The following is a 26,007-nucleotide window of genomic DNA, read 5'->3' on the forward strand; positions in this document are numbered from 1 at the left end:
AAACTAGTCCAGAAAGCCACTGCGCATCCGCTAGGAAAAATATTCCGATTCGGATTTTTTGCACAATCTTACTCAAAAAGGACTCCTTTTAACAAATTTGCATGTTGCCAGGACCAAAAGTGGGTCAAACATTTTTTAAACGTTTTTTTTTTTGTTTTTTTCCTAAAGTTATTTTTTTTGCACGGAACAAAGTTTTTTTAGGTTTTTTTAATCATTCCAAATAGAAAAGGTATTTAGTGACATTTCTCTAAAGTTGATAGTTTTTGACATAAAAGCGATTAAAAATTGAAAAATTGCGAAATCGGCCATTTTTAACCCTCAAAAACTATGTGAAAAACTGAAAATTTGAATGTTGCCAAGGTAGGTGGATATTCTTTAAACATCTTGATGAAATCCCGTAGAGATTTTTGCAATACGATATTCAAAACTCCTTTGTTTTTTAATTGCTAATCAAGCGTGCGCGACACTATTTTCCACCGACAGTATGGTGCAAATGAAAGGAATAAATTCGTTATTTCGTAAACCGGCGACTTTAAGGAAAAATTCCGAAACAGGTCGATTTTAATTTTTAAGTTATGATATTGTGGCATATATGGTATACTAGTGACGTCATCCATCTGGGCGCGATGACGTAATCGATGATTTTTTTAAATGAGAATAGGGGTCGTGTGCTAGCTCATTTGAAAGGTTCTTCAATTCTCTAGTCAGTAATATAAACATTTATATAAATATTTATACAGGGTGTCCTTCTACTTCTTTTTTGTCCAATAATTTAATTTAATAAAAATTTTTTGGACACCCTGTATAAATAATTATGTAAATGTTTACATTACTGAATAGAGAATTGAAGAACCTTTCAAATGAGCTACCACACAACCCCTATTTTCATTTAAAAAAATCATCGATTCCGTCATCACGCCCAGACGGATGACGTCACTAGTATACCATATATGCCACAATATCATAACTTAACAAGCTGAAAATGCGAGCATTATCATAATGAAGACTTTGTTTATTTACGTATTTTAATTCGTAATATGGAAAATTGCTATTATGAAAAGTAGTTTAGAATTAATAATTATGTTTTAATGTGCAATTATATCATTCTAATTTAAATGTTATGAACTATAAAGGTAGTTTACTCTTGATCTAAATTTATATTTTTATATACCTCGTATAAAATGAATAAAACTTCATATAATATGTTGGTTGCATCGTAACTCTTAGAACATGAATAGCTTTGAAGAATAGAGCTAGAATAACTTTTCTTCGTCAAATTAAAAATAAAAGAGTTATAAATGAAAATGTTGTTGGCATCCATAATTTGAGAAAAATCTTCAAATATTTTTTTCCATTAGAATTGCACATATCAGACCATAATTTTTTATACCAAACAATATTATTTCATATACTGTCGGTTCGCTAAACTCAGACACAACTGGCAAGTGATTTTAGTCAATAATCAAAAAAAAAAATTACTAATTAGTTAATAATTATTAAATAATTAGTAATTTTGCCAATTTTGGCAAAAAACAAAAAAATTGCCTACTAAAATCACTAGCCAGTTGTGTCGAGTTTAGCGAACCGACTATACAGGGTGTCCAGAAACTCTACCGACAAATGAAGACAGGAGATTCCTCAGATAATTTTAAGAGAATTTAACCACATTCACCTAGTCCGAAAATGCTTCCTAAGGGAGCTAGACCTCTTTGAAGATGGCGTCTTGTAATTAGTTTTTCTTAAATACCTCCAGAACGCTTTTAGTTAGAAAAAACGAAAATTGGTACACATATTTATCTTCCAGAGATAAATCGATTCCATCTATGGTGACTTTGGGTGGGGCAAAATTAAATTTAAAAAAAATAAAAATTAAAGACAAAAAAGGTATGCGATACAATAACCGTTGATCTACCCAAAACGGACGCATATGACCGGTACTAGAAATTCACAATTAATAAAATCGATTCATCTCTGGAATATAAATAAATGTACCAATTTTGGTTTTTCTAAATAATTTTTTTTATTGAAATTTTTTTTGATATTCAAACAACGAAAAATTTTCAAATCGATTTTTCTAGAAAACGGTGTATCCTATCGACTTAAAGTAAGAGTACCTTTTAGTACTATAATGCCTTACATTTTAATAATCCAGACTCAAAAGTGCTTAAAAATTGAAAACAAAAAAGTTATGCGACAATATAACTGATGCCCTACCCAAACAGACGCCTATGACCGGTACTAGAAATTTGCAATTAATGAAATCGATTTATCCCTGGAAGATAAATATGTGTACCAATTTTCGTTCTTCTAAATAGAAGCGTTCTGGAGATATTTAAGATAAACTAATTACCAGACGCCATGTTCAAATAGCTCTAGCGCCTTTAGGAAGCATTTTCGGACTAGATGAATTGGGTAAAATTATCTGAGGAACCTCCTGTCTTCGTTTGTCGGTAGAGTTTCTGAACACCCTGTATTTTAATTTCATAACAAATGGAACAGTCCATTTATCATAAAGGGTAGGCCGTATACTCGTAAATATATACCTACTTAATAAATTATTGCTTTTAAAATATACTCAAATTGTATTTTTGAACATCTTATTTATTTTATATAATAATTAAATTCACTATCAAATGTCATTGATGTTTTATTAAGAGGAAACAGTAGCGATCAACAGGTAGCGAAAACCCGTTCCAAGATTGCGGCTGTAATTTTGAATATTTTTTCGAGATATTTGGCACACGTATTCGTAATATAATAAAGAATGGCGGTACAGAGCCCAATTTGAAAAATATATTAGTATGTGGAAATTACTCTGTAATTAAATACAATATTAAAAAAACGAGCCTGTACCGCCATTAAGGAGACCAAAAAAATACACTTTCTTCAAATAAATTTTTTATCCGATGCCTAGATTTTGTGTCCTTTTGGAACTACCAAAATTTTTTATTTCATTAATAGTTCCAAAATGACACAAAATGTAGGCATTGGATAAAAAAGTTTATTTGAAGAAAGTGTATTTTTTTGTTCTTCTTAATAACGGTACAGGCTCGTTTTTTTAATATTGTATTTAATTACAGAGTAATTTCCACAAATTAATATATTTTTCAAATTGGGCTCTGTACCGCCATTCTTTATTATATTCGAAAAAATATTCAAAATTACAGCCGCAATCTTGGAACGCATTTTGGCTACCTGTTGGTCGCTACTGTATCACCTTAATACTTAATTTATTTAAATTTTAGTTTGACATTCACGAAGTGTCAAACTCAAATGTAAATAAACTATGCTTTGCTGAACAAATTGAGATCAAATAATAATTCAAAATAACCAAATATTGTTAAAATTATTCAAATTCATTAATTACAAACGTCACATAATATAGGTACCTTGTTGTGCATTACGTCAATGGTTTTTAATTTCAAAAATAATTTATATAGGTACAATATATATCCTGAATTTACAAATAAATTAAATAGTCCACGTGGTGAGACCGCTCCCGTCTGAAAAAAATTTCTGATTCGGTTTCTTTGTGGATTCCTATTCAAAAATGTCCCCTTTAAACAAATCTGAAGGGTGCCGGGCGGAATTTTTGGGCAGAAATTGTTTAAACAATTGTTTTAAACAAATAGAAGAGATCAAGTTTTTTTGCTCTAGAACATATATTTTTAGATTTTGGGTCAATCTAAACAAGAAAGGTATCTTGTAATTTTTCTCAGAAATTGATAGTTTTGGAGTTATAGGCGATTTAAAACCTGAAAAATGCGAAAATACGAATTTTTGAGGCTTAAAAACTCATACAGCCGGAAAAATGAAAGAATACCCATGAACGAACATATAAAACAAGCTGTATTTTCCTGTCACCGTGTCACAAAGAAAATTGTCCAGTGCAAGTACATGTAACAATAATTATTACATATACTTGCGCTGGCCAATTTTTTTGTGACACTGTGACAGGAAAATACAGCGTGTTTTATATGTTCGTTCATGGGTATTCTTTCATTTTTCCGACTGTATTTAAATTAGTATTTTTGAGGTTGCCAGATACTTAGATTGAAGACTGAACATTCAGCTCAAGATTCTGAAGAGTGATCGCATCTAACTTTTATTTATACCGTTGTTTTTAATTGTTAAATATGCGTGTTTATCCGATTTTTTGCCGGTGCGGCGCGCTCCATTTCAAAAATCTCCTATTTTCCTCCGAAAAATATTTTTTCTAGATTCTTTGTGATATTCTAAATAAAATAAGTTTCCTGCCATTTTTCTCAAAAGTTAATAGTTTTTAAGTTATAAGCGATTTAAAATCCGAAAAATGATAAAAAACGCATTTTCCGATTTTAAATCGCTTATAACTCTAAAACTATTAACTTTTGAGAAAAATGTCAAGAAACTTATTTTATTTAGAATGCCCCAAAGAATATAGAAAAAATATTTTTTGGAGGAAAATAGGAGATTTTTGAAACGGAGCGCGCCGCACCGGCAAAAAAATCGGATACACACGCATATTTAACAATTAAAAACAACGGTATAAATTAAAGTTAGACGCGATTACTCTTCAGAATCTTGAATCTGAATATTTAGTCTTCAATTTAAGTATCTGGCAACCTCAAAAATACTAATTTGAATATGAGTTTTTAAGCCTCGAAAATGCGTATTTTCGCATTTTTCAGAATTTAAATCGCCTATAACTCGAAAACTATCAATTTCTGAGAAAATTTACAAGATACCTTTCTTGTTCAGACTGACCAACAAAACTCAAAAATATATGTTCCGGAGCAAAAAACGTGATCTTTTCTATTTGTTTAAAAAAATTGTTTAAACAATTTCTGCCCAAAAATTCCGTCCGGCACCCTTCAGATTTGTTTAAAGGGGACATTTTTGAATAGGAATCCACACAGAAACTGAATCAGAAATTTTTCCAGACGGAAGTGGTCTCACCACATGGACTAAAAGGCATAAACGGTTTACTTACACAAGATTCGATATTTGATGTAAGATGTAAGAAGGTAGGTAATAAATTGATTTTTTTATAGTCACACAAAAATACGACAGCGCTTGTTCAATTCTGGAAGAGAAATGTCAAACATTTGTAAAACTACTAGATAATTATTACTAGTCTACTCGTAACTTATCAAGTTTGATGTTTAGCTTTTTGAAAAGTAGCCTACTTCCTAACCAACCATTTGAGCTGACGTTTAGTGCGTCGGTAGGAAATAACCGGATTGTGACGTCACATTTTCGACTTTGAGGTCGATTATCTCGAAGACGGTTAGAGATATCGAAATGCCGTTTTCAGATTTGGATTCAGAAGGCAAAACTACATAAGAATCCATCGATACACCTGCTCTAAGTATTGCAGGAGCGGCAACGCAATAACACACAGACTTTTGCACCATACTGTATACACATGCAACGGTGGAAAATAGTGTCGCGCACGCGTGATTAGAAATTACAAAACAAAGGAGTTTTGAATACTGTATTGCAAAAAACTCTTCGGGATTTCATCAATTGATGTCTAAAGAATATCTACCTACCTTGGCAACGTTCAAATTTTAAGTTTTTTACATAGTTTTTGAAGGTTAAAAATGGCCGATTTCGCAATTTTTAAATTTTTAATCGCTTATATATATGTCAAAAACTATCAACTTTGGAGAAAAGTCACTAAAGACCTTTTCTGTTTGGAATGATCCAAAAAACCTAAAAAAACTTTGTTCCATACAAAAAAATAATTTTAGGAAAAAAACAAAAAAAAAACGTTTAAAAAATTTTTGACCCACTTTTGGTCCTGGCAACATGCAAATTTGTTAAAAGGGGTCCTTTTAGAGTAAAATTGTGCAAAAAATCCGAATCGGAATATTTTTCCTACCGGATGCGCAGTGGCTTTCTGGACTATATGTAAATAGAGAAATTGCACATTTTTCTTTTATTAAAGCGGATCCACATCAATAAAAATTTTTGTATGTGTTGTATTTTAAAATACAGAAAAAATATCTGCGGCGCAAATTTAAATTTGGTCAAGTATTTTTAGGACGTAAATATTTAGTTCGTGTGTTGTACCGCCGAATCCACTTTGCGACAAGTGGATAGTCAAGTCCACACTAACATTTCTGTGCGGCGCAAATTTCTTTGAAGTCATCTAAAAATATCTTTGCGTTATTACATGCGGCGCAGAGTCCACATAAGCAAAAAGTTTAGCGCACATGAGCAAATTTGCGTCAAATACAACATATTTTTTATTGATATGGATCCGGCTTTACATAATAATTTTCAGTTTAAAAATAAGATTTCCAAATTTCACGCCTCAAAAACTATAATAACTTGGCAATACAAATTAAAAATCTTCTCTGTATTTAAATAATTTCAAACGATTCAAAAAGCGCGCGAACACTTGTGACGTCACCAAGTTATATTTTGTAATGACAGATCTCCTGTCTCGTATAAAAGTATAAACCATTTTGTTTACAAACAAAACAAACTGTTTGATACAGTTTTTGAATTAAAAAGTGTGTGTGTGGTGTGGTGTGGTGTGGTGTGGTCTGGTGTGGTGTGGTGTGGTGTGGTGTGGTGTGGTGTGGTGTGGTGTGGTGTGGTGTGGTGTGGTGTGGTGTGGTGTGGTGTGGTGTGGTGTGGTGTGGTGTGGTGTGGTGTGGTGTGGTGTGGTGTGGTGTGGTGTGGTGTGGTGTGGTGTGGTGTGGTGTGGTGTGGTGTGGTGTGGTGTGGTGTGGTGTGGTGTGGTGTGGTGTGGTGTGGTGTGGTGTGGTGTGGTGTGGTGTGGTGTGGTGTGGTGTGGTGTGGTGTGGTGTGGTGTGGTGTGGTGTGGTGTGGTGTGGTGTGGTGTGGTGTGGTGTGGTGTGGTGTGGTGTGGTGTGGTGTGGTGTGGTGTGGTGTGGTGTGGTGTGGTGTGGTGTGGTGTGGTGTGGTGTGGTGTGGTGTGGTGTGGTGTGGTGTGGTGTGGTGTGGTGTGGTGTGGTGTGGTGTGGTGTGGTGTGTGTGTGTGTGTGTGTGTGTGTGTGTGTGTGTGTGTGTGTGTGTGTGTGTGTGTGTGTGTGTGTGTGTGTGTGTGTGTGTGTGTGTGTGTGTGTGTGTGTGTGTGTGTGTGTGTGTGTGTGTGTGTGTGTGTGTGTGTGTGTGTGTGTGTGTGTGTGTGTGTGTGTGTGTGTGTGTGTGTGTGTGTGTGTGTGTGTGTGTGTGTGTGTGTGTGTGTGTGTGTGTGTGTGTGTGTGTGTGTGTGTGTGTGTGTGTGTGTGTGTGTGTGTGTGTGTGTGTGTGTGTGTGTGTGTGTGTGTGTGTGTGTGTGTGTGTGTGTGTGTGTGTGTGTGTGTGTGGGTGTGTGGGTGTGTGGGTGTGGGTGTGTGCGTGTGTGTGTGTGTGTGTGTGTGTGTGTGTGTGTGTGTGTGTGTGTGTGTGTGTGTGTGTGTGTGTGTGTGTGTACTATGGGAAATAAAAGTAAATACTGTAAGTGTTTAAAAGTACAACCATTAAAACCCCAATAAAATATTTACAACCATTAAAACCCCCAATAAAATATTTATTAGATTACCAGTCGATAAGAAACGGAGTTCAATAAGATGTTACATGCATGCTGAAAGGACACTAAAGAGATTTTAGTTCATTCTCGAGGTCTTCATATATATGAAGACAATTTTAATGTAAGTATTTAATATCTGTTCTATACTTAATATTTTTTTAATAAATCAAATGTATTTTGAACAAAAGGAAAATAGAACTTTGGTATATTTTGGCAGATGTACAATACAGATTGAATGATATTTTTACCTATGCAATATTTTTCTGGCACTGTTTTTACTATAAAATTAAAATAAACTAATCATAATAATAAAGTTTTATGTTCATAATGGGTAAGTTATCAGACTGGCCTTTAAAAAAACCCTCTTAGGTTATTTTAAAAAATGATCTTAACAAAAACACTCAAACATATGAAACATTATAGTATAAATAAAATTAATTATTTTATTGTTAAACAAAGCTATAAACAAATATTGTTTGAGCGTTTTGAGGCATGCCCAATGCATGCGTTTTAATGCATGCTACATAGAAATTGCCTATTTGGAGGAGCTTGCACTTGTACCTAGATGCATTGAATGTTTATAGCTTTGTTTAAAAAAAAAAAGTTTTTTTAAAAAAAAAATTTAAAAAAAAAAAAAATTTAAAAATTTTTTTTTTTAAAAAAACTTTGTTTAAAAAACTCAAGCACTACGTGTTTATAGCTTTGTTTAACAATAAAAAAAATTAATTTTTAGCAATGAAAATATTCAAAATTGGTATAATTTGACTTGAACTTTCAAATGCTGTAAGCAGAATTGCTACTTTATTTTTTAATCAACAGTTATTCGGATTCAAAAATTGCAATTTTTCGATTTTTTGAAAGTTTAACTGCGTTTATCTCGAAACCTAAACATCCTACAAAAAATTTTGTAGGGACATTTTTTACTTAGAATGGCCCAAAAGAATATAAAAAAACGTTTTGTTTTGCGAAAAATCGCTTTGGTGTAATTCTGCAAGTTCTTTATAACAACCTTATCGACATCCGGATCAACACTTACCCAAAAAAATTGTGTTCTACGGGTCAAAATACATAAAAAAGCATGGGTAACTCCATCTAAATAAAGGAGGCCGTTGTACCACCCTGGCGCCAGCACTAAATGGCTTGAAAACAATCTTATCAATTTTACAAAAATGTATTAGTGCACCTATAGTTTTAAGTTGTATTTTAGCCTGTCAATCTCAATATAAATAAATCTTACAATACAATATGTTTTATATTGAGATTCTTAGATATTCTTAGATAGAGAGAGCGGAACAACTGTTTTAAATAGCTCAAGACAAAGAGAATTTTACCATGTTAATGGCCAACGTCAAGAGGTCTTGATAAGGACGTATAACTTTAAAGAAACGCGTATAACTTTTCAAAAGTAGCAGAAATCACGTGTCAATCATGAATTCTCGAATTTCTGCCAAGGTATTTTAAACGGTTTACCCGTTCTATTTCCTCTCCATCAAGAGAAAGCACACCTTGATCTACATTTATCTTTCAAACTGCCATCCACTTTGCCTTTGAAATATTGATTAGGTCTCTCCGATAACTTGCTTCACTGACTAGATTTACTAATGCTCTTTCGGAATTCACAGCTTTTTTGTAAAAGAACGCGCATACAAAATAGTGCCTCTCTAGTTCCTAGACCATCTCTAAATCCAAATTGCTTATTCTACTTTCTACTTTCACACATAAGGAATACTGGGTTTTGTATAATTCGTAAAAATATCTTAAGTGCGTGACTCATCAAACTGATTAGTCTAAAATCGCTGCATTTGGTGGGCCTGCTTTTCTTTAGTAATATTATAAACAATGACTCCAACCAATCATCTGGTATTTTTCCTTCTTTGTAAATTTTGTTAAAGAAAGTGGTTAAGTAGGTAATGTTTTCCTCATCCAAAAGTTTAAGTAGCTCAGAAGGGATCTGGTCTGGGTGCTTTATTGTGGGTGCTTGCTGTATTGCTTTTCTGACTTCGGAGTTTAGTATACTGGGACCTATGTCTAACTGGTTGCCACAGGTAGTACATATGTGGAGCATTTTCTCGAGAAACATTGTCAAAAAGGTCAGTGATGTGATGTATCTTTCCCATTCTTTGCACTGTTGTTGGTGATCACAAATTTTTCCGTCTGCGTTTTTAAGTACGTGAGCATTTTTCTGTTTTTTATGTCCGGAGGTGTATTTAAGTTTCTTGTGGAGGTTAAAACATGTGATGTTTTTTTTGGAGGTCTTCTATATAAATAAATAAATTCTCAAGCCAGGATTCTTTGGCTTGTTTAATTTTTCTACTTATGAGTTTGTTGATTATTTCTTGATATCTCTTAATATTATTTCTATTTTTGTATTTCCGTCGAACTTCTATCAGGTCTAGAATTTCTGGGTTCATCCAGTCATTTTTTGCCAACGTTGTAGGTGTTTTTTAAAGATTGTCCTCTAAAATCGAGTTTTGAAGATGGTACCAACTTATGAGTAAAGGTGCTCAAAGACTAATTTTTTACCTGCAAATCAGTGGTCTCATGAATGACTTAATAGTGAGAATAAATGTAAGATTCCGCCTGTGGGCCTCTAGCCTTATTGACCTTACATCCTAACCTTTCATCTTACCATTGGCCAAAGAGCATATGGCGTTAAGAGCGTATCTAGTGAAATAAAGAACGTAAGCAAATTGTGTTCAGTGCCGAGTTTTCATTTTGTTTATGAGTCCATATGAAGAAACGTTCACCGAAGATGTGATGTATGTTATCATTATTTACTATACATCTGGGTCTCCCGATCTTTCACCCATCGAACCATGGCCGACTTTCTAGCTTAATAATTCATTTGCGTACCTTAAAGTTTAAATGGCTTGGGAATTAATTCCTCGAGAGATAAAAAAATCATCAACCTCAATCGAAGCCTACCGAGGGGAATTAAGAAATGTAAAAGTACAAGGAAATCATTTTGACACTTTTGATGTACTTTATTAAGTCCTCTCTAATTTATCAAACTTATTCCTTGCCAAAAGTTTGCTCCGGTCACAACGGGTGTATGTGTGAGTTTTGTTTTATGGCGCTGGAACTAATGTACAGTAAAACCTCGATATAACGGACCTCTATTTAACTGACTTCGGTTATAACGGACAAAAAAGCCATGCTTTACCCGTCCCGTACCAAAATACATTGCATACCATTGGGGTATCGGTGGACCCCAAACAATGTATTTTAGATATTTCACATTAGATATTTTCAAAAACTGGGTTTTTAAAGAATTTGTATCTGCAGTGGGATAATTTCAACAGAAGAAACTGGAAATATCGACGGAAGAGATGAAAAGTTTATTGATTTTAGAAAACGCTCCTGCTAATTCCTCTGAAAATATTTTACGTTCATAAGAGGTAACTTTAGGTGTATGTATCTGCCAAAAAATACAATCTTGCTTATTCACCCTATGGATTAGGGAATAGTTTTGCCCACCAAATGAATATATCACAGAAAGTTTTTAGTAAGTAATGGTTGTATTGCATGATGAAGCTAATTTTAATTTTGCTGCACATGAAAAGAGTTGAAAGAGTTTGCTCTTTCATTCCTAACCATTAAAAAATGGTTAAGAATTTGTTTGATGGCTAAGATGCAGACATAGATCTAGAAGTTGGAAGTTCCTAATTTCTCTAGGACAATACATAATAATTCCGAAGAAGTAGCTGAGGCTGAGGAAGATGTTTTACAACCAGCGTCCAGAAGTATATGAAGGTGACCATGGGTATAACATAATGGATGAAAGTGACATAGCAGAATAATAAAAAATAAACATTTCAAGTGAAGATAGCGAAGAAGACAAAAACCCTGCCAAAAATGATGTTATTAGAGGTAAGATCGAATCTCGATGATCTAATAACATTTATTGATTATCCTCAGATAGCTAAGTCAACTGTATCATAAGCATTTTTGTAATTTTAGAGAGTTGTGTATAAAAAAACTTCACAATTGCAAACAAAACTTGATTCCTTTTTCAAAGCAGGATTAACGTAAGCAAGTGCGTCGATATGTTTTTGATTTATTTTGAACCTATTTTTATATAACGGACTTTCGGCTTTAACGGACACCCTGTCTCCCCAATTAGTCCGTTATATCGAGGTTTTACTGTATTAGTATTTTTTTAATAGATGTATTCTGTTTGGTTTTTTGTCTTTTCATTTATACTTTGTTTTTATTTTATTTTTTTCTTAGATATATATATATATATATATATATATATATATATATATATATATATATATATATATATATATATATATATATATATATATATATATATATATTACTGGCTTTTTGTTTTCATTTATATGTACTTTGTTTGATTAATTTTTTCCCAATTTTATAATTTTATTAGTTATCACAAAGGACATTTAGAAGGAATGCTACTTTGCCGTGGGGTAATCTCGGTCACAATGTGAAATAATATGATGGTTAGTAAAAGTATGCAGACACCACATGTCACTTGCTCATGCACTGACCAACAAGTAACATATAATATATTAATCAGATAGTGGAATAGTAACTTACGTGTTCTAATTTTGGAAGGTTAACTTTTTTTATCACTTTTTCCGTCTTATTACTGGATCCCGTGTTGCTACTGGTAGATGCTGCTTGTACAACTAAACTCGAACTCTAAAAATATCATATAGTGAGTAGATTAGCGAATTGAATATAACTGCTATAAAGAACGCCACTTTTAATATTTAGAATTCACAAGAATTGATATGGAATCGGATGTAAATATTTTACCTTTTCCGTTGGTGCAGAAGTACTCTTCTTTATAATCTCTGTATTAGAACTAGTTCCAGTATTGGACGTCTTAGCAGTAGTTTGGAGAATTGGAGTCTGTGCCTAAAAAATTAACAGAGTAATTACACTATTCATATATAGTTGCCTATTTAATATAATCGTGCAGTGGCGGATCCAGGGTAGGGCGGTGGGGGGCGATCTCCCCCTCCCTCTCACACCAAGTTATATATAAATATTATAAAAACATTCATTTATATTTTATAGAAATTTAGCGAATCGGCCCCCCTTTTGACGATGCTGGATCCGCCACTGTAATCGTGAAAATTATAAAAATGATTGTGAGTAAAAGTTAGAAAAAAAAGTTAGGAAAACTTCAAGGTTAGTTTAACTACTTTTTTATTACAATTATTTACAGAAACTTAATACGTTTCGTCAGTTTTTTCATCGACTTGGTCTTGTTTTTGAAGTTATACTTCTTTAGGCGCGATTGAGAGTAAAATTTCATAATACTGCGCGCATGCGCACATAGACAGTATGGCGTTTAGTTGCTAAATCTTTCGTGCAAGAAAAGTTGTGAAAAGAATATATTAGTGTTTTTAGTAAATATATTTATTATAATTTTTGTGTCTTTGGATTTGTCTTCCTTGTGCGTAAAATAATAAAATATCTGTTTTTATATTTCACTTGTCACCGTGATGTGTAATTATGTATATCCGAAACGCCAATAAGAGGCGCCTTGATAGCCTGGTTGGTAGAGCATTGGACCAGAGATCGAGATATCGCGAGTTCAAATCCCGGACGATTCATATTCTTTTATTTATTTTTTTAATTTGTAGCTTTGTTAAATTTTGGTTAATTTTTGGTAATTATTGTTAATTTTTTGTATTGTAACTTAAGTATATTTATTTCGTTGAAATTATATAATAGAAGTATAACTTCTTACGTGCGTACAAAGTACACACACATTCTTTTTTATTAATTACCTGGTTTCACCGTCTAATTTTTCTTGTAATCACGACTTCTAAAATTACTTTGGTCTTAAAGAACACGAGTTTCAAAAGTGACAATGACGGGTTAAAAGGACGTAAGCGTTCAGTAATAATAACATATTCTTCTAGATTTAATAAAGTTTACAGGATAAGTTCTTCCTGAATCGGGTTAAAGCAAATGAATGGATGATTTAGCAGATGCGGGTTAATACCTTCGTTAATTTCTAGTAAAAATAGAATAAGGATCAGAATCAGAATCAGAAATATGCTTTATTGTCATGGATAATTTTACAATTTTATAGACAAAGCTTACAAAGAGTCATAAATAAAACAATAATAAACACAATTTACTAAAATTATATAAATCGTCAATATAAATAAAAAATAATGAAGTAAAACAAAAACAATAACAATCTATTACCCACACTATGTTACCCACACTTTTCGATTTCGTCTTTTTTATTAGTACATATTAAAAATATATAACACGATAGGATACGATACGAAGTATACAGGGTGTAACAAAAATACAGGTCATAAATTAAATCACATATTCTGGAACCAAAAATAGTTCGATTGAACCTAACTTACCTTAGTCCAAATGAGCATACAAAAAAAGTTATAGCCCTTTGAAGTTACAAGGTAAAAATCGATTTTTTCCGATATATCGAAAACTATTAGAGATTTTTTAATGAAAATGGACATGTGGCATTCTTATGGTAGAAACATTTTAAAAATAAATTATACTTAAATTTGTGCACCCCATAAAAATTTTATGGGGTTTTGTTCCCTTAAACCCCAAACTTTTTTGTACGTTCCAATTAAATTATTGTTGTGGTACCATTAGTTAAACACAATGTTTTTTAAACTTTTTTGCCTCTTAGTACTTTTTCGAAAAGCTAGTTTTTATCGAGATATTTTGAATATTTGTCAAATCCACCACATATTTGTATACTGTTACGTACGATTGTAGAGACCTGGTAATAATATGAAATTTTTTTTATAAATTACAGTTTGTGGTATATTTTGAACCATATTAGAAAAAAAGCCACATATCGATAAAAGGTGCCTCGTCGGAAAAATACTAAGAGGCAAAAAAGTTTTAAAAATATCCTGTTTACCTAATGGTACCGCAATAATAGTTTCATTGGAACGTACACAAACATTTGGGGGGTTTAAAGGCACAGAACCCCCATAAACTTTTTATGTAAACACATTAAAAAAGAAGCCGCATCTCGATTAAAACTGGTTTATCGAAAAAATATTAAGAGACAAAAAAGTTTTAAAAACATTGTGTTTAACTAAGGGTACCACAATAATAATTTAATTGGAACGTACAAAAAAGTTTGGGGGGGGTTTAAGGGAACAAAACACCCATAAAATTTTTATGGGGTGTACAAATTTAACTATAATTTATTTTTAAAATGTTTCTGCTATAAGAATGCCACATGTCCATTTTTATTAAAAAATCTCTAATAGTTCTCGATATATCGGAAAAAATCGATTTTTATCGTGTAACTTCAAAGGGCTGTAACTTTTTTTGTCTGCATATTTGTACTAAGGTAAGTTAGGTTCAATCGAACTATTTTTGGTCCCAGAATATGTGATTTAATTTATGACCTGTATTTTTGTTACACCCTGTATAATACGATAAAATTCCTAAATAGCACTAGCACAAATCACCGACGGCGACCGCGATCTTTAAAACCGCGTACTTTAAGTCTGCCGTGTATCACCGACGGCGAGCCGAGTAAGTCCGCGATCTTTAAACCCGCGTACTTAAAGATTGCGTGTGTATCACGCGCTTTAGGTTGAAAACTTTGACTTAAAAGAAAATATATTTATTAGAAGGAAATTGGTAACAAATTATTATTACCATTTCTGGGCAAGAAGACAGTTTTAAACGAATGTTGAAAACACAGAAGTTTAATGGAACCTTAATCTGTCCTAAGCTGCCTCAAATAAGGTAAGATTATTCTTATTCTTTAAGTGCCTTCTCACAATCGGAGGTTGGATATCATCATCACTATCTTTACTCTAACTACCGCTGCTCTGAAGATTTCTGCAGAACTGCATTTAAACAACCTAAGTAGCACCGAACGGATTTAATAAGTATTTTAAGGATGCTTTAAAACTGTAGAATAAAACTAAAATTAAAACCATTTGGTTTTTAAGTAAACCTTAAGGTTGCAATAAACCTGCTGTCAGCATAAAAGTATGTACTATAGTATGGATTTGATTTTAAGAAAAATATAACAATGAAAATACATACCTTCGAAATTTGTTTTTGTTCCATAATACTTTTCCAGGATAATATCGCCATTTTAAAATCCACAACTGACTTTACTGGCACATGCGCATTAATTACAAATGTAGAATGTTTCTGAAAAAAAAAATATATAAATATGTTTCAATCTACATATACAGTGTGGGCCAAAGAAAACAGTCCACCTCGATATTTGGCAGTATTTATTAGATTTTAAGGAAATGACGAAACAGGTCGATTTTTGATCCAAGGGGTACACATTTCCACGGTACATAAATCTGTCATTTGTCAACCCCCTCCCTTCCACTTCCCCTACCCCTTATTTTTACATAGGGAATAGAGGTCGTGTGCTAGCTCATTTGAAATGTTATTCAATTCTTTATTTAGTAATATTAACATTGACATAATTATTTATACACGGCGTCCAAGAAAAATTATTTTGAATTAAATTAATTGACACAAAAAGAAGAATGTATGTAATTAATTTAACTCAAAATAAATTTAGTCCAGAAAGCCACTACGCATCCGCTACGAAAAATATTCAGATTCGGATTTTTTGCACAATCTTACTCAAAAAGGGGGTCCTTTTAACAAATTTGCATGTTGCTAGGTCCAAAAGTGGGTAAACATTTTTTAGATGTTTTTTTTTTGTTTGGCGATTTTCAAGGCTTAATAACTCGGTTAAAAGTTATTATTATGAAAGTCAGAAAGTTACTAAATCAAAGTCTAATGGCCCCCCTACAAGATCCTGAAGAAATTTTTGTCATTATTTTATTACTAAGCTGTTATTTTTCAGTAATAATATTGAGCGCCATGCACGTGGTAGCCGGCCGTAAATGCTAGTGCGAGAGAGATGCCACTCCGGCAGTCCAATTATGCATCTTACTTGCACTCACATTTACGGCCGCCTACCACGTGCATGGCGCTCATTATTATTACTTAAAAATAACAGCTTAGTAATAAAATAGTGACAAAAACTTCTTCAGGATCTTGTAGGGGGGCATTAAACTTTGATTTAGTCACTTTCTCATTTTCATATTAATAACTTTTAACCGAGTTATTAAGCCTTGAAAATCGCCATTTTTCGTTTTTTTTTCAATTTTAAATTGCCCATAACTCGAAAACGATCAACTTTACGAGAAAAATTATAAGAGATCTTTTTTATCCAGAATGGTCCAAAAAACCTACAAAAAACTGTCCGAGCCAAAAATATTGATTTTTGCAATTTGATTAAAAAAAATTGTTAAAAAAAAATTAAACCACTTTTCACGTGGGCGACTTCTTGAACTTTATTCTGGGATGTCTCACGAATGTGATTATGCAAAAAAATCTCATGGGAATATTTTTCCCAACGGACCCGCCATTTTCGCCTTGTCTAATACTAAATTTAAAAATAATTTTTAAACAAAATGTATGACAGAAAACCGCATATGACAGGAAAAGATGGAAATTGGGGGGCGGAGAAGCGGCGACAGCCGTAATCAATCCGTTGTATATACAGGGTGCGCCAAACCTCTGGTTTTCTTTGATTACGGCTAAACTATGAGATATACAAAAAAATCTTTATAACAAAACTAATGTGTATCAAAGAGGTCTATAATTTAAAATTATTTTCAATTATACAGGGTGTCAGAACGACGGTATGAACCAAAGTTGTATTTTTTTAAATGGAACACCCTATATATTAAATCATTTTTGAATATATTATTTAAAAATATAAAACATTTGTATAAGGTCTTATAGACCTAAAGTTAATAATTTTCGAAATATTTACATTTTTATTGAGAAAAATGGTAATATTTATAGGGTTGTGGATTATGTTTCCAAGGAAATAAAAATTTAGGTGATAGGTCAAAGTTTTTAAAATATAGTGTTATTTTTAAATAATTTAATATTTTTTACTTTTAGCCATAAAATATACAGTGTGATCACTATTTGCAAATACAAAATTTTCTCATTTTTTTTAAATGGGACACCCTGTATATTAGTTTTGCGTTTTGTAGTAAATATTACAACCTTTCTTTTGGTATAAGGTTGTATGTACCTAGCATGTTTCGTTTTGTAGATATTTAAAAAAACTATAGATTTTACGTTTTTGCGGATTTTTTATTTAAAAAATTTTTTGCAAAAAAAAATAATTATAATCTGGTTTTGGAAACATACACTAAAATATAAAATATGAAAATAAAAACGTAATTAAAGATTAAAATAAATCGTATGCTAGTACAATTCAATTGAATTTAATAAATTTAAATTATTTTACAAAAAATATTTTACCATATTAATGAATGCATAAATTAGTTACTAAATTAAATAAACGGTAGTAATTCTTCTACCGCAGCAACTTTCCTGTACCAAATTAATTGTTAGTTATATTGTATTTACGAGTAAGATCAGTTAATAACTTTTTAATTTACCTACATCTTGAGAACGTATAAAGTATGCTTTGAAACAAATGAACGTTATCGAAGTATATTAAGAAGTAAATAGTATCTATGTACCTACTCGTGTCACAAAAGCTGGTAATAATTTCTAATGGTTTCGCCCAAAACAAATGTCATATCCAAAAATTTTTCGGTTAAAAAATTAAAATTTAAAATATAAAAAATTGTTACAAAAATTTCAACTACAAAAGTATTACCAGCTTTTGTGACACCAGTAAATACTATTTATATTAATAAATAATTTGGCTGATACATTTAACATTCAGCTGTTTTAAAGCATACTTTATAATAATTTTTATATTCTCAAGATGTATGATGTATGTAAGTAAATTTAAAAGGTAAATTAAAAGTTTAACTAAATACAATTTAACTAACAATTAATTTGGTACAGGAAAGTTGCTGTAGTAGAAAAATTACTACGGTTGATTTAAAATTTGGTTGTTTATTTAATTTAGTAACTAATTTATGCATTCATTAAAATGGTAAAATATTTTTTGTAAAATAATTTAAAGTTATTAAATTCAATTGAATTGTACTAGCATACGATTTATTTTAATCTTTAATTACGTTTAAATTTTCATATTTTATATTTTAGTGTATGTTTCTAAAACCAGATTATAATTATTTTTTTTGCAAAAAAATTTTTAAATAAAAAATCCGCAAAAACGTAAAATCTATAGTTTTTTTTTTTAAATATCTACAAAACGAAACATGCTAGGTACATACAACCTTATACCAAAAGAAAGGTTGTAATATTTACTACAAAATGCAAAACTAATCTACAGGGTGTCCCATTTAAAAAAAATGAGAAAATTTTGTATTTGCAAATAGTGATCACACTGTATATTTTATGGCTAAAAGTAAAAAATATTAAGTTATTTAAAAATAACACTATATTTTCAAAATTTTGACCTATCACTTAAATTTTTATTTCTTTGGAAACATAATCCACAACCCTATAAATATTACCATTTTTTTCAATAAAAATGTAAATATTTCAAAAATTATTAACTTTAGGCCTATAAGACCTTATACAAATTTTTCATATTTTTAAATAATATATTCAAAACTGATTTAATATACAGGGTGTTCCATTTAAAAAAATAAAACTTTGGTTCATACCGTCGTTCTGACTCACCCTGTATAATCAAAAATAATTTTAGAATATAGACCTCTTTGATACACATTAGTTTTGTTATAAACATTTTTTTGTATTTCTCATAGTTTAGCCGTAATCAAAGAAAACCATAGGTTTGGCGCACCCTGTATATTTAGTATTATATTATAATATACATATAATATGTATTAGTTATATTAATATACAGGGTGTCCAGAAACTCTACCGACAAACGAAGACAGGAGATTCCTCAGATAATTTTAAGACAATTTAACCCAATTCACCTAGTCCGAAAATGCTTCCTAAGGGAGCTAGAGCTCTTTGAAGATGGCCCCATGTAATTACTTTTTCTTAAATACCTCCAAAACGCTTCTATTTAGAAAAACGAAAATTTGTATACATATTTACTTTCCAGAAATGAATCCATTCCATCCATTGCGAATTTCTAGTACCGGTCATAGGCGTCCGTTTTGGGTAGGGCAACAGTTATTTTATCGCATAACTTTTTTTCTTCAACTTTTAAGCATTTTTGATACTGGATTATTAAATTGTGAGGTGTTCTGGTACTAAAAGGTACTCTTACTTTAAGTCGGTAGGACACACCGTTTTCTAGAAAAATCGATTTGAAAGTTTTTAGTTTTGGGAATTTGAAAAAAAAATGGAAACAAATTAAAAAAAACATGTATTTTACCAAATTAAAGCAAGAGTAACTTTTAGTACTCGGATATCTCATAATTGAATAATCTAGTGTTAAAAATACTTCAAAATCAAAGACAATAAAGTTATGCTATAAAATAACTGTTGACCTACCCAAAACGGACGCCTATGACCGGTACTAGAAATTCGCCATTAATGAAATCGATTAATCTCTGGAATATAAATAAATGTACCAGTTTTCATCTTTCTAAACAGTTTTTTTTTTAATCCTATTTTTGAAATTCAAAGAATGAAAAATTTTCAAATCGATTTTTCTAGAAAACGGTTTATCCTATCGACTTAAAGTAAGAGTACCTTTTAGTACTAAAATACCTCACAATTTAATAACTCAGAGTCAAAAATGCTTAAAAATTAAAGACAAAAAAGTTAGGCGATAAAATAACTGTTGCCCTACCCAAAACGGACGCCTATGACCGGTACTAGAAATTCGCAATGGATGGAATCAATTCATTTCTAGAAAGTAAATACGAATACCAATTCTCGTTTTTCTAAATAGAAGAGTTCTGGAGGTATTTAAGAAAAACTAATTACATGACGCCATCTTCAAAGAGCTCTAGCTCCCTTAGGAAGCATTTTCGGACTAGGTGAATTGGATTAAATTGTCATCTGAGGAATCTCCCGTCATCGTTTGTCGGTAGAGTTTCTGGACACCCTGTATAATATTAGTTATATTATACAGGGTGTCCCGAAAAGATTGGTCATAAATTATACCACAGATTCTGGGGTCAAAAATAGGTTGATTAAACCTCATTTACCTATACACAATAGTGCACACAAAAAAGGTTACAGTCCTTTGAACTTACAAAATAAAAATCGATTTTTTTTCATATATCAAAAACTCTTAAAGATTTTTATTGAAAATGAACATGTGGCATTTTTGTGGCAGATTCATCTTAAAAAAAAATTAAAGTGAAATTTGTGCACCCCATAAAAATTTTATGGGGGTTTTGTTCCCTTAAACCCCCCCAAACTTTTGTGTACGTTCCAATTAAATTATTATTGTGGCACCTTTAGTTAAACACAATGTTTTTAAAACTTTTTTACCTCTTAGTACTTTTTCCATAAGCCAGCATTTATCGAGATATTTTGAGTATTTCTCGAATCCACCACATATTTATATATGGTTAAGTACGATTATAGAGACCTGTTAATAAACTAAAAATTTATTTATAATTTACATTTTTAGGCATATTTTGAAAAAGAAGCCACATCTCGATAAAAAGTGACCTATCAAAAAAAGACCAAGAGGCAAAAAAGTTTTAAAAACACTGTGTTTAACTAATGGTACCACAATAATAGTTTCATTGGAACATACACAAACATTTGGGGGGTTTAAAGGAACAAAACCCCCATAAAATTTTATTGTAAATATATTAAAAAAGAAGCCGCATCTCAATAAAAACTCGCTTATAGAAAAAATACTAAGAGGCAAAAAAGTTTTAAAAACGTTGTGTTTAACTAATGGTACCACAATAATGAATTAATTGGAACATACACAAAAGTATGGGGGGGGGGGGGTTTAAGGGAACAAAACCCCATAAGATTTTTATGGGGTGGACAAATTTCACTATAATTTTGTTTTAAGATGTTCCTGCCATAACAATGATACATGTCTATTTTCAATAACAAATCTCTAATAGTTTTCGATATATTGAAAAAAATCGATTTTTATTTTGTAACTTCAAAGGGTTGTAACTTTTTTTATGAGCACATTTGTACTAAGGTAAGTTAGGTTTAATCGAACTGTTTTGGACCCCAGAATGTGTGGTATAATTTATGACCAATCTTTTCGGGACACCCTGTATACAGAAAGAAAACGGCTTCTGAACAACATAAAAGAATAAAACGGACTCATGTAAATACTTTGATTAAGTTTGACAATTTATAACTTTATTATTAGTACATAATCTGATTTTCAAGATTCATGCATCAGTTTGTAGGTACATGTATTGACATCGTTTGTTATTATTCAGATAACAAAAAAAATTGCTTAGATGGCACTATAAGGGGCTGAATGGAAGTGTTGTATTTTCTCCCAACTTTAAAAAATTCTGTGGAAAAAATTGAATAGTTGATTTTGTGTCATGGTCCTTTTGTATTATCCCAGAGGCATCACTAAGATTTTGTTTTTGGAATTATCCAAATATCTCCTTTCTTGTAAGAGCTGCACAATTTTTTGTAAATAAAAACAGTGATTGACTCATAAACATAAATATCTTCGCAATAGAGGTTGGATTGATAACATTAGAATGGCCCGCATGCAGCCCAGATCTCAATCATATCGAGCATTTACAATCCAAAATAGCCATTCGCTGTCATCCTAGGCCTCCAGAAAATCTGCTACAGTTATAGTCATTATAGAGTAATATCAGGCTGTTCCCCAGGCAAGGATAACACATCTTATTTATTTGATGCTAAACAGATTGTGAGCAGTCATAGCTGCAAGAGGTGGACATACCCGCTATCGAATTGTTTTGTTTTGTTGTTAATTTGGTTGCTGTTGTTAATTTTCCTGCATTTGATATTTTTAATGAAATAAACCTTCAAAGCACTGTTTTTATTTACAGCTTTTACAAAAAAAGAGAGATATTCAGATAATTAAAAAAACAAAATATTAGGAATGCCACTGACATAATACGAAAGGAGTAAGAAACAAAATCAGCTCTTCAGTTTTTTCGCAGATTCGCAGAATTTTTTTAAAGTTCGGAAAAAATACAACGCTTCCATTCACCCCTGTATATTGCCATCTAAGCAAAAATGTTTTGTGACAGGAATAATAACAAACGATATCAATACATGCACCTACAAACTGATGCAAGAATCTTGAAAATCAGAGTAAAAAGAATAAAGTTATAAATTGTCAACAGCAATAATATGATATCTGCACACTAGCACACCTCAATAAACGAGAGGTCAAAAGTCACTGAAATGGTAGGTAACTGGACATTGGTGTTTAAGAAACCACCTATACAAACTAGGTAAGATGAATGCACCAGGATGGTGCAGAAAGTATGAAAAGGAATAAGAGACTGCAGTACACATCCTAATTCTTCTTCTACGGCACTACAGCCCAAATTGAGCCTTGGCCTCCTTTATTTTTTGCCTCCACCCTTGCTTGTCTGTGACTGCTCCTTTCCATACACGGACTCCTAAAAGAGCTTGTGTGTCACTGTTTACTGTGTCATCCCAGTGCTTTCTTGGCTTTGTAACTGGTCTCTTTCCCTGCATTCTAGCATTCAGTGCTTTTTTGGTAGCCTATCCTCTCCCATTCTTATCACATGTCCGGCCCATTGCAAAGTCTGACAGGGGTGTTTCCTTATAAAGTTGATAAAGCTTGTTGTTGTATCGACTTCTGAAGATTCTGTTTTCCCTCACAGATCCTAGTATTCTCCTCAGTACTTTCCTTTTGAATGTGTCGAGTTTGTTTTTGGATGTTTCTTTCAGGACCCATGCTTCACTGCCATAGCATGCTATTGGTCGAATTAAGGTTTTACAGATTCTCATCTTTGTATTTCGGTGGACATTTTTAGACTGAAATATATGGGAGAGGGTATAATAAGCTCTGTTTGCCTGTGTCATTCTCTTCCGTATTTCTCCATCTTCTGATTTGTCGGCATATACAGTAGAGTCTGTCTCTCTATAACAAACACGGTTATTATGAGGTCACTGCTGTAATAAACTCCACACCACCTATAATAAACTTCTTGTTTATCTATCAACGATTTTGAATATCAAAGGAAATTTACAATTTATGATGGCGAAGTCTTATTGTTGAGGATACAATATTTAACATCTTATATGGCTCCGAATGGCTTCACTATAGGAAGTTAATGTTTTAGAAAACTATATATATTCATATGTATGCACAATATTATTGTTGTCTGATATAACGAGGTAATTAGTCTGCCATTTCAGTTCTCGTTATAGAGGGAGTCTACTGTAGTTCTAGTCCCAGGTATGTAAACTTTCCAACAATTTCAATGTCATCTTCATATATAATGTTTTGTGGGACTATATTTCTTCTCGTCTGTATCATTATTTTTGTTTTTTCTGTGTTAATTTCCAGACCTAGTCTTTATGTTTGTGTTTTTAAGTCTTAAATAATAATCTTCTCATAATATTAATATCATCGGCATAAGCGGCCAGTTGAACCGTTCAGTTGTTCAGTAGGTTTCCTCATCCAGTTTGCATTTGCCTAACTGCATACTCCAGTGCCAGGTTAAACAAAGTTGGGGCCAGCCCATCTCCCTGCTTCAGTCACTGCGAAATTTTGAGAAAGTCTGTCTGGTGATTTTGTATTAGTACACATCCTAATCCATTGCCAAAACTATGAATAAGAAAACTGTTGGTCTTCGTTGAGGCCACAAAACTCATTAGAATTTAAGGAAAAACACAAGGTGTTTTACAAAGGCATTATGACCAAGTGCCAGAGACTAACGAGTCTTGGATGATTTTAGAAGAAGAAGATATTAGAATATTTAGATATCTGCATAAGTCAGCTCTTGTTAGGGTACATCCATGGTGTATGCTGGTTTTCAGAGTCAGCGCAGAGTCTGTGTGTGAATAATCCTTTGTATTCAGTTGTCAGCACTTTGGAGAAGTCTATTTAAATACAAAGGATTATTTACACTCGGTGCCAGCTCTGAAAACCAGTGTGTATCTTGGACATGTGGCCAAACCATTCAAACATGTGGCTGCTTTTTGGCTGTTTATATAGAAAAAAGTGTTTTATTGTAAACATGTGAATATAGTTTAGATTGACACAACATACTGTTTGATGACTAAATAAACTTATTAGTAAAAACATTAGTTTAAATTGTTTAGTTATGAAAAGTTGGAGGTTGGATTTTTGTCTTTCCTGTAAAATCAGGTTGTTTTTACTTATGCATTTTTCACAGTAAGCCGATGAAACATACTTTCAGAGTAAAAATAAGGACAATTAACATTTAACTAGGTAAATAGAGATGTTACTATAGTTACTAACTTCTTCAAATCCCATTAGTTTTAAACATTCTTTTCCTCCCTTGATTGACAAAATTTTACTAGAAATCGTTATATTTGATTTTTGTAGTGTTCGAACTTTCAAATCAGATGGGTTTTTTATAATGTTATCAGCAATTTTGGTAAGTATTCTAATTGCTTCTTGATATACTGCTGGCGAATTTTGTTCTAGTTGTTTAAAGGTTTCTTCAAAGCCCATGATTTATCTCACGAATCTCAGAAGGACTATTTTTATAATACACAATAACACAATACACTTATGACTTAACTAAAAAACACGTAGATAAAAGAAACATACAAGTCATCCTATCCTATTTGAACTTTTCCCTTTTGACGTTGTTTACAAACCTTCTGTTATGACATTTAATGTAATTTTAGGTTAAGAAGTCGCTAATATGCCGACAACCGTGCGATTCATTTGAATCGGATAATATGATTTATTAAATTCTATTTTTTTTAACATTTTGTAATATTTTAAAATAGGTAAATATTACAATAAACTAACTAATAATATTCATTTAAGAACATCTTATAAAGAAAATTCTCCAGTTTCCTGACACTGACACTGACTGACCAGGCCCGGATGTTCCTAAAAACGAGTTTTCGTCTGCCGAGCGCATGACGTCACTCACAGAGTAATCGCTGGCGAGATATAAGGAAACCAATATAAATAACGTCAAACTTCTCTTATTTTATTCAAATTACAAAAGGTAAAAATCTGAAATTTACACAGAAGTTACTATAATGTAAATTCAACTTTTTGTCCAAGAAATTTTAAAATAATTACCCACAAATTAAAATTAAAAAAGGTATTTAAAAGACCAAATAAATTTGTATAAGTAACTTAAAAACTAAACAAGTACATAATTACAAAATATGTTCGAGCATTATTTTAAATATTTAGTTAGGTTTGAATAGAGAACATGAAATAAATAAGTGCTGTTTTCGAATTAACGTTTGTATAAATAAAAGTTTTATTCCTACACTTATTACTAAACTTAGGCAAGTATGCTAATAAAAACGTATGAAATATGCGCATATACAGTAGTTTAAATAAAATATGTATGTTGTTTTCACCCAATTTTGAAAAAATGTGAAAACGTTGAATTATTTACGTATGTCTGTCCGTACGTCCGTCCGTAGACACAATTCTTCCG

The 26,007-nt window shown here is 31.9% G+C and overlaps 1 protein-coding gene across 2 annotated transcripts in view; it reads right to left on the reverse strand.

Moving 5' to 3' along the window:
- LOC114333829 (peptide-N(4)-(N-acetyl-beta-glucosaminyl)asparagine amidase) overlaps nucleotides 1–25,296 on the reverse strand; it is an 86,204-nt gene extending 60,908 nt beyond the window's left edge. Inside the window, exons 1-4 of one of the 2 annotated variants that reach the window (XM_050642933.1) lie at nucleotides 25,199–25,296; nucleotides 15,578–15,688; nucleotides 12,317–12,418; nucleotides 12,095–12,199 (exon numbers count right to left, since the gene is read on the reverse strand). In XM_050642933.1, the coding sequence (XP_050498890.1) occupies nucleotides 12,095–12,199; nucleotides 12,317–12,418; nucleotides 15,578–15,628 (258 nt within the window). In that variant the 5' untranslated portion in view covers nucleotides 15,629–15,688; nucleotides 25,199–25,296. The other variant, XM_050642932.1, reaches the window with a different exon arrangement.
- Between the last annotated feature and the right edge of the window lie 711 nt (nucleotides 25,297–26,007).

Source organism: Diabrotica virgifera, chromosome 2, assembly GCF_917563875.1.
Source record: "Diabrotica virgifera virgifera chromosome 2, PGI_DIABVI_V3a".
In the NCBI taxonomy this organism is placed as follows: domain Eukaryota; kingdom Metazoa; phylum Arthropoda; class Insecta; order Coleoptera; family Chrysomelidae; genus Diabrotica; species Diabrotica virgifera.